This window comes from Vipera berus, assembly GCF_964194415.1.
Source record: "Vipera berus genome assembly, chromosome: W".
Classification (NCBI taxonomy): domain Eukaryota; kingdom Metazoa; phylum Chordata; class Lepidosauria; order Squamata; family Viperidae; genus Vipera; species Vipera berus.
The window spans coordinates 17,711,364-17,722,089 of NC_138210.1; the positions used below are offsets into that span (position 1 = coordinate 17,711,364).

The 10,726-nt window shown below is 36.2% G+C and overlaps 1 protein-coding gene across 1 annotated transcript in view; it reads left to right on the top strand.

Moving 5' to 3' along the window:
• The window catches only part of LOC308676580 (homeobox protein DLX-3-like), a gene marked incomplete at both ends in the record, with an annotated part of 33,711 nt that extends 25,114 nt beyond the window's left edge, over nt 1-8,597 (top strand). The window contains one exon of the mRNA XM_081342458.1: nt 8,250-8,597. Coding sequence (XP_081198584.1) covers nt 8,250-8,597 — 348 coding nt within the window. The remainder of the gene's footprint in view (nt 1-8,249) is intronic.
• Nucleotides 8,598-10,726: the final 2,129 nt, after the last annotated feature.

Here is a 10,726-nt window from a genome sequence, read left to right on the forward strand (position 1 = left end):
GACCCAAATTTTTCCCCAAACATCCATCATTATTGGCTCTTGAATATTCTGGGCCCATTTTATCATACAATCTTTAACAAGTTCCATTTCTGAATCTATTTCTATCAATGCATTATATATCCTTCTTACAGTATATGTGCTTGACTTTGATCTCTAATTTGTTTTACCAGATTTTCATCTGTTGTTGAAATGCCAATTTTCTGATCTTCTTTCCATCTAGCTTGTATCTGGCCATACTGAAACAAGTTTGTACTATTTTCCCTTCTTTTAAAGTATTAAATGGCTTTAATTGCCATACATTCCTTTCCAGTCTGAGAATATCTTTATATGTGGTCACAGCATGTTTAAATCCCAGACTTATATTTTCTATCGCATGTTTAGGTATTGCCCAAATTGGTATTTTATAATTTAACTTGTATCGGTATTTTTTCCAGACTCGCAACAGAGCATACCTTAATATATGTGTCTTAAAGATATTATCCACCTTTTTATCATACAATAAATATGCATGCCAACCATATAATAAATCACATCCGTCAACATTCAATAATCTTCCTTCTGTTAAATTAAACTAATTACTAATTGACGATAAAGCCGCAGCCTCATAATATAATTTAAAATTAGGCATTTTAAGACCACCGCTTTCACGTATATCTTGTATTATCTTAAGTTTTACTCTGTCTTTTCCCTGCCCAAATAAATTTATTAATACCTTTCTGCCATTCCTCCAAATTTGAATCTTTTTTAAGTATAGCTATCATTTGAAACAAAAATAAAAATTTTGGTAAAACATTCATTTTAACTGCTGCAATTCTTCCCAATAAAGACAGTTGTAATTTTTTCCAAGTATCTAATTCTTTTTGTATTTTTAACCATAACAATTCATAATTATTTTTGTATAATTTCACATTTGAATCTGAAAGATATACCCCCAAATATTTAATCTTTTTAGCTATTTCAAATCCTGTTAATTTTTCTAAAACTACCTTTTGTTCTGTAGTCATATTTTTAGACAAAAGTTTAGTTTTTTGCCTATTAACCTTAAATCCAGAAACCTGTCCATATTGCAAAATTATTTCCATTAAATCTATAACCGACTGAGTCGGTTGACCTAATGTAATAACCAAGTCATCTGCAAACACTCTCAATCTATAATCTTGATCATTAATTTTAATTCCCTTTATTTTAATTGAGTCACGTATCTTAATCAATAATATTTCCAATGTTAAAACAAACAGCAATGGTGACAACGGACATCCCTGTCTTGTGCCCTTTTCAATTTTGCAAGCTTCTGTTAAACTACCATTAATTATTATTTGGGCTGTTTGTTTCTGATATATTGCCCTAATAGGTTGTGAAAACTTATCACCAAACTCCATCTTCTCTAAAACTTTAAATAAAAATTGCCAGTTCAATTGATCAAACGCCTTTTCAGCATCCAAAAAAATCAATGCTGCAGGGACTTGATTATTTCTTTCCAAATATTCTAATACATTTACAATATATCTCACATTACTTTTCATTTGTCTACCACTTATAAATCCTGTTTGATCACTATAAATCATTTGCTGCATAACCTTCATTAATCTATTTGCTAAGATCTTTGCAAATATCTTATAATCTGTATTTAGAAGCGATATAGGTCTGTAATTTTTTGATTGGGTAAGATCTTGATCTTCCTTTGGAATCAATGATATAAAAGCTGTTCTCCACGATGGAGGCACTTCCCCTCCAGATTGAATTGTCCTAAATAATTCTTTCAAAGGTTCCACCAACTCTAATTGTAATTTTTTATAATAAGTGGCTGTCAAACCATCTGTTCCAGTTGTCATACCCACTTTTTGTTGTTTAATTGCTAAAATAATTTCTTTAGCAGTTATCGGTTGATTCATCCCTTCCTTCTGTTCTTGTGTAAGTGTAGGGATATTCACTTCTTGTAAATACCTATCTATATCTAAACCTTGAGTTATATCCCTTGCATATAATTTAGAATAAAATTCAACAAAAGCCTTTTTAATAAGATTTTGTTGAAACACCTCTTTACCCTTATATTCTATCTTGTCTATATTACGTGACTTTTGTTTTTTCCTTAACAAATAAGCTAACCATCTACCTGGCTTATTAGCATTGTAAAAAGTATTATGTTTAACATATCGTAAGTTAGTTGCCACTTGATCTGCCATCAACATATCAAACTGCCCTCTTAACAAATTAATTGCTTCTTTCAACCTCTTATTCGATGAGTTCAAGATAAAAGCCCTCTCTTTCATCTTTATTTCCTCCTCTAACTCTTTACGCTTATATTCCAATCTACGTCTATATTTATTATTCAAATATATTAAAACTCCTCTCATATAAGCTTTACTTGCATCCCAAACCATTTCAATTGGAGTACCCTTGTGCATGTTTATAGTAAAAAATTCTTTCATTTGTATTTTACATTCTTCCACATTTTCTTCATATCTAAACAGATTTTCATTTAATCTCCAAGATCTCCTATCTTCCTTCCCCTTCTCCAATTTCATCCATACTGGACTGTGGTCTGATAAGATTCTTGGACATATCTTGATCTTCTTAACCCTAGAAAAAACAATCATTAGTAGTTAATACAAAGTCAATCCTGGAGAAAGATTGATGTCTGTCAGAAAAAAAAGTAAAATCCCTTTCTTCCACGTTTCGTTCTCTCCAAACATCTCAGTTCCAGATCATCTTTCATGTCAAAAAAAGATTTAGGCAATCTAGCATGATTTGGAGTGCTTTTAAAAGGTCCTTTGTTATCTTTTTGTGTGTCCAATACTCCATTCCAGTCTCCCATTAAAATACACAATTTATAATCCCATTGAATTATTTTATTATGTAGAAGTTTATAAAATTCTCCTTGCTGTTGATTAGGTGCATATAATCCAATTAAAAGTATTTTCTTCCCTTCTATTAAAAGTTCAATTATAATATATCTTCCTTGTTTATCTGCTTCAATTAAGTTAGCTGTTAAATTCTTCTTCACATAAATGACTACACCATTTTTCTTTTCTGGAGCAGATGCAATAAACTGCATACCCAATCTAGAGTTTATCAAATATTTTTGATCAGATACATGGATATGCGTTTCCTGCAAGCATATAACATCATTTTTAAATTGTTTCAAGTACTGAAATATTTTCTTTCTCTTTTGCGGTGAATTTAAACCATTAACGTTCCATGTTAGAAACTTTGTCACCATTTTGTGCAACTTGAAGCTTTCGGAGCATATCTTGCAGATCCACAAGCATCTGCTTCTTTGGTCTCGCTCCTCCCACTGCTTCAGTATACAGTAAGTAGATTCTTGAGTTGTAATTGTAGTATATTGTTTCTGTTGTTGTTGTTGTTCCTTTCGTCTGGTTGCAGCCCGTGTCACTCTTTGAGCCCTTGATTCTTCTAATGGAGCCAAGGGCCGCGCAATTTCCAAAGTTTGCTGTGTTTCTTTTGAAATCAGCGAGACCATTTCTTCATCTCGCTGTGTATCTTCCAATTGTGTCTGTCGCACTTCTTTTTCCTTTCTTCTTTTAATTTCTGGGGATGTCAGTGAGTCTGCCTTCGGTATATTACAATAAAAATCTCGTGCCTTCAGAACTGTATTAAGACGATATCTTGTACCAACATAATTCACCACTATCCCAGTTGGTATCTCCCATCTAAAATGAATCTGTCATTTTTTAAATTCATCTGCCAGAAAAACAAATTCTTTCCTATTTCTTAAAATTCTAGGTGATATTTCTTTCAAAATTAAAACCTCTTGATCAGCCACTTTAAATCTGTTGTTATAAAAGGCTTGCATGATTGCATTTCTGATTTTTCTCTTTGTGAAGTAAACAACCACATCACTTGGTAGTTTTCTTTGTCTAGCAATCCAGCAATTAACATGAAATATTTTGTCTATTTCCAGTATAAAATCTTCAGCTCGCCAACCCAAAATAGGTGCCACAGCTTTTGCCAACATCTCTTCCAAGTTTTCTTGTGTATTTTCTTTCAGACCTCTGATCCTCAAGGCAAACTCCATGTCTCTATATTGTGTCATTACCACCTCATCATCAATTTTATCCATTTTATTCTCAGCTTCACTGATTTTAGCTTCCAATATCAAATTATTTTGCTTAACTTCTTCCACACGTTCATTCAGATTCTCAGTACAAACTGTCAGTCCCTGAAATGCCAGCAAAATATCCTCTCGTATTTCCTTATTTTTCTCATTATTGAGCTCAGATATTTGCTCATATTGAAGTTTTAAAGCATCTTGTAAGTCTTTTAATGTCAATGTGAGTATAGGTGTAGGTGCTGCGGGGGTGGCATCAATGTTTGAAGTCCAGATTGTTGAACTGGTCAAGCCCCCGCACTTTTAGAAGCAGAGAATCTAGGTGGTTTGGAAGCCATTTTAACACCCAATTAACTTTCGTTTCTCACTTTCACTTTTCTGCCCAAATTGCAACTTAGTTGCTTCACTGTTAACTATCCAAGACTTTTAAATCACTTTTGAGCCAACTTCAAATGTTTTTAACAGAGTCTTTTACAACTTTAAAAATCCACTTTATATCTTCCTCCTTCTTTTATTTTATTTTCCTTATTCTTTGTTCTTCCCACTTTCTCTAAAGATTTATTCTGGCGCTGTTTCAATATTCTCCTGCTCAGCTCTGCCTGCATCCAAGTAATCCAAAGTACAATATTGGGAGCAGGGATGGTTGCAGCGTCCTGTTCTGTTTCAAAGCCTTGAAACAGAGGAGTCCCCAAGTCTGGAGCCAATTCAGGCTCCGAGGGAGCTCTCACCGTTCGACCCCCAGAGTGATAATTCTGGGGGTCTAGGGGAGCTCTACCTCTACCTGAATGCTCACCCCCCCCTCTTCTCCCGAGGGGGGATTCCCAAACCGCGAAACAGCTGATTGTCGCTGTTTTTGCAATTTAAACAGGGCAACGGGGCTGACAGTCAGAAATGACCGCCATCGACGGAGCCTTGCCACCCGGAAGTGCTGAAAAATTTTGAGGATAGGAGAGGAAAAGCAACTTAGAAAGAATGAGATTGAGATTTGTTCCATTAGAAAATTAATTAATTAATTATAATTAATTAATTACACAAAAATATCTAGCAAAAATTGTGTTAGCAGGGCCTCAGCAGATTAAAGGCCTCAGCCTCAGCCTTGAAAAGAGTCGTCTTTTAAATCACAGTTCACAACAAAGGAAACGCTAGGATGGTTACCAAAATAGAAAGGAGTCATTTATCACAAGCTTGGATTTTAGGCAAACATGGATTTAGTTCTGTGGACATGTTACCTCTTAATTAATCTGATAAAAACTAAACTTTTTGGACTCCTATTAAAATATTATGGTCTTTTGTCAAATGCTCACTCACCATGCTTGACATGATATTCTTAAACAGATGTAAACCAAACATGTGATTGGATGTACACACACAGCCAAAAGAGTTAGCTTCCTGTTTCAGCTCCCACATTCAGACATAAAGCTGCCTTGTTTGCCATCCTCTCCCACAAGCCTTCCCTCCTAAGCAGGTCATGAGGAGCTGGTAAAGAAGCTGAACTGGAATGTGGAGCCAGTCAAGCACCCTGAGGACAACAAGGCTTCTTAACTGCTTTGATCTAAATCATGGGTGTTAAACTTGCAACATCACGTGTCGTGACGTATTGTGAGTTTTTTCCCATTACCCGCAATGGGGTGGGCGTGGTTTCGCCATGACACATCCGGCCTGTGGGCCGGCAGTTTGGCACCCCTGATCTAAAATAAGGGAGCAAGTTGGCATGTGTCCGGATTCTGATAGGTCAAGAGCATAGCATAGTGGTGACAACCTGACACATTGAAAATTGCACCAGACAAAATGCTCTCAGGGTGTACAGAAGTGTTTTTGTTCCTACAAACAGACTGCCCCATGACAGAAACAAATTTTCCCCTAGGGTCATCATGGTCAGTGATCCAGGTTTTTTTTTTTTGTTTGGACTTTTTTTTGGGGGGGTGGTAGCCTAAAAATGCTTTGCCTTCCAAAGTAATGGACTACTATCTGATTTTGTTATATATGGCTATAATTATAATGTAATACCTCTGGAGGAGGCTGGTTATGAAATCCATTACTTTGGAAGGCACAAGATTGGGGTCAGGTGTCATAAACTTCTCTAGCGGTTTGATGATCTTGGGGTAGATATAAGCCAACTTTACTCTTGTGGGCTATTCATTTAATAGAACCCCCAAGATCCGCCAATCAGAGTTTTTTGCCAGCAACAAATACTCATAATTGAGTAAGAATCTGAGAATATGTTCTGAGAATCAAAATTGTATGAAGCTTGCTGTCTTTTCATATATTTTCCACCCCACCCATTCCCAGTTTTGGTTACTTTAAACTTTCATTTCTGTACTGTAAATTATGGTAGCCATTTTATTATTATTATTATTGATAAATTATTGGGAATCAGAAATTCTTATCAATGAATTACACCTGTCCCAATAGATTGTTTTTTTAACAAAAAAATCCCATGGATGTGTATATTCCATATCATAATGTAAACCTATAGAGCAAAATGCATAAATTGTACAGTTCTATAAATGATCTCTGTAGTTCACTGGCCAAATGTTTCTTATTTTCCCTGCCCAAATTTTATACTGTCAGTGTTTTTTCTGTAAGTATCACCAAGATATATGGGCTGTGATGCTTGTCTTAATTAAAATATATCAACAAATACTACGGAAGTCTCTTCACTTCCAAGGTCAGTTTGGTAGGACCTTTTCTAAGGTCAGATTTTAGAAAATGAAATACCCAGAATGTCTTTTTCTTTGGACATGAGGAGGAGCTCTTTCTTTAATCTTGATAGATTGTAAAATATCTCTTAGTTGATCAGTTGTCTTTCTACCTCTTCTTTAGCATTTCTTTTCTGTTGTTTTCCTGACTGTCTCACATACATACATGCTTGCATACACTCATATGGTTTAGCATACTTCCTCCCCTTATGTACTATTGGCCCTCTAAAATGGAATAATACTAGAAGAATTATATATTAATTGCAGTTTGTTTACTACACACATTGTACCTTTTTACCTTGAGCAGAAGTACAGTAGATTTGATGCACCTTTCCTGAACTAAAATTTCCAGATATGCCTTTGCTCTTCTGCTTGGGGCTTTGACAGTTGCAGTCCAACACGTATAAAAAGTACCAGACAGGAGGATGCTCCTCAGGCTAAAGAGTTATCAGACAGTCAGTATAGCTACAATTTAATTGACTGCTCAGAATATGAACTTGCCAATTTCATAGCATTGGTTACCAACTGCAAAGAATTTTTCCCTACCCCCAGAAGAAATATGGATGTTTGTCAAACACAGCAGACTTTGTTCCTAAGTCTTCTTGCTTCCTTGTTTTGATTAGAGTTTCTCTCTCTACTATCTTTGATCCTTTATTCTTTCTTCCCATTTGCCACCCACTTTCTTTTGTTTTACTTATACTCTTTCTCTGGAGTGGGTTGTGGATGGAGTCACACAACTCTACAATGGTATTGAGGAGACTTCCAGCAAGCTAGGCCACTGTTCTAGTCCTGCCCTAAGTTTCATCATGGCAGTCTTCCCAATCCCAATGTTTTAGCATCCTTGAAAGACTTGTAAAACCTTTTGAGCAAGCCTGTCATCTGACTTTTTGCAATGACCCACAATTCCCTGTTTCTTTCATCAAATCAGTTGGCAGACCATATTAGAAACTAACATGCAGCCCCTCTTTTCAAATGGAATGGGGGATATGTTTATTTTTTTCTGCCTATTCCTCAAATGAGTTTTGAGCAGAGCTCATTGTTATCCCTCTGATTTATTCTCACAAAAGTTCTGCGTTTTAGGGTCAGGTTGAGGGACAGTAATTTGATTCACTGATTATGTCAAGTCAAAACTAAGCAAAGTATTGCTTATTAGGCATAATTGTGGGTCATGGTTTAGTGCAATGTGTGAATCTACATTCCAAACCAGACTTTTGAACCATTTAATCCAGTCTTTCCTAGCCTTACTTGAAAATGCCAGGATTTGAGCCTGTTACCTATTTCATGAAAAGCGTTGAATGTGCCCAACCACTGAGCCACAGTTCTTCCCTTGAACTGAACAAGTAATACTTTTCCTTGTGCTGGTGGAGAAAGTGCAGAATCCCCTAGCAGAGGGTTTATCTTTGGTGGGAAAAGGACTGGCTTCAAGTCACATGTGGATGCAGCCTATTCTACAAATTAAATAATTTTCTCTCTTTCTTCAGGTAAAAATCTGGTTCCAGAATAGAAGATCCAAATTTAAGAAATTGTACAAAAATGGAGAGGTCCCCTTGGAAGACAGCCCAAATAACAGTGACTCCATGGCTTGCAATTCTCCACCATCTCCCACCGTCTGGGACAATAACTCTCATAATAACCAAGCCAGCAGGAGCCAAATCCCCCAGCCACTCTCTTATAACTCTCCCCCAAGCTACTTGGAACATCACAATTCTTGGTTCCATCATCAGAACTTGAACGGGCCTCACATACAACAACAGGGACCTCCGCCCACTTCTGGCTCTATGCATCACCCATCTCCAGGGCCTCCTCCCAATCCTGGAGCGGTTTATTAATCTCCTTTCCCTCCTCAATGAAACCAGTGGAGCAGGAAAAAAGGAATGAGGGAGAGGGAGACAGAAGGCAACATGTTAAAACTCTTTGATGTGTTTCACAGTACACATTCCATCTCATCTCAGAAACAAGTGAACTGCAGCAGGGTTAAGACTTTGGGGGACAGGGAATAAATATGAAAGGGAGAGAAACTGCTTGCAGCCTATGTTGTATCTATATCAAATCGGTTTCATCAAGATCTACGTTACCAACTTCCTGGATGATTTATCTCCGGGCTAATTGTTTCCAATCACTACCATCAGCTTTGTTTACAAGACATATAGTTGGGTGGCTCTCACCATGGTTAAAGAAGAGCAAAGTGTTGCATGACAAAGGAGAAAAGGTACCACTGATTTCCTATATCCTCCTTTTCTCTGGTTCTGTTGGATTTTTTTTTAATTTCCTGATGCCCTCCCCAAGCAGAGTGGTTTTGAGAGGTGTCAACTTCATGTCCCCTCTGAAAGACCTGTCATGGCTCTAAATACCAATCAATTATTGGCACCTGTGGCAGGAGTAGGATTATGTTATTTCATCCATGCAATTAGGAATGGGGTACAATGTAAGACATCCACCTCTCATTTTTATTCACGTCCTTGGAAATGCTATCCTGTTAGAAATTATAGCAATCTTTTACATAATGAAAGGGAGAGGTAGATGTCACAAACTTTTAATGGATAGATTTTTGTAATGAATGTAGGGTTAAAGTCAATTTTAGTTGTGTAGATGTTATACAAAACTGGTCAGTATATAGTGTTAATTTATAGTAGTGCTATTGGCTAGCACAGAAAAGGGGTCAGGGAACTTGGAAAGAAACAATTCTGATCTTAGTAATGTTTGTTTTGGATTTATACTAAAAGCACTCCAGGGAGGATTATTCAAGATTAAAAAGAAAAAGAGAAAACTTTTGTGCTGGTTTTTCAGCTGGTGATAAAAGAGAAAGAAAAAAAAGAGGAGATTTCAACGCAATAATAGATGGAAAAATTGATTATAAAAGCAATAAAACAGGAAAAACTGGAAGAAGAAGGTTACCTAAGACATTTTTTGATATGGCAGAGGAAATTGGAATCCAAGACGTCTGGAGGGAGATTAATCCACAAAAATTGCAATACACCTTTTATTCAAATAACCAAAAATCTTGGTCAAGGATTTTTTTTTTAATTGAAAAGTTTTAACATACAGTTTATCTTTAACAGTCCCCCCTCCCCCTCCCCTCTCCCTCCCTCCCTACCCCTCCCTCCCTCCCCCCCCGACTTCCCAGAGCTAAATACAAGGTATAGAAAAGAAAACCAATCATAAGCAACCATATACTAACAACCATAAACTCTAAAATCCATCACTCTCTAGCTTATACAGGATAATACAAATATTAATGATATTAAATATATATAGAAAAGAAAAAAGAAAGGAAAAAAAGAAAATAAAGAAAGAAAAAACGAAGGAAGACTTATTCAAATGCTACATGAAACTTCTTAACCCTATATTTGTTCTGGATGTACTCAACCCATTTTCTCCATTCCATAATATAACGTTCTTGCGAGTGATCTTTCAAGTAAGCCGAAATCTTTGCCATCTCTGCCAGGTTGGAAACCTTTAAAGTCCATTCTTCTATAGTCGGCAGTTCCTCTTTCTTCCAATACTGACCTATTAAAAGTCTTGCTGCCGTGATTAAATTCAACATCAACTTAGTGTCCACAACCGTAGCATCTGTAATTATTCCCAACAAGAAGAGTTGCGGACAAAACTTTATCCTTTGCTTGAAAATCTTCTGCATATTCCACCAAATTTTTATCCAAAAGGCCTTAACCTTTTTACAAGTCCACCATACATGAAAATATGTTGCATCTTCATCACCACACCTCCAACATTTTGGTTGATAATTCGGATACATACTTGCCAGCTTTTTAGGATCTAAATGCCATCTATAAAACATTTTATAAAAGTTCTCTCTTAGATTTTGAGCTTGTGTAAATTTTACATTCCTCACCCAAATCTTTTCCCACATGTCCATTGTAATAACTTCTTGAATATTTTGGGCCCATTTTATCATACAATCCTTAACAAGTTCTGTTTCTGAGTCGATCTCTATCAATGC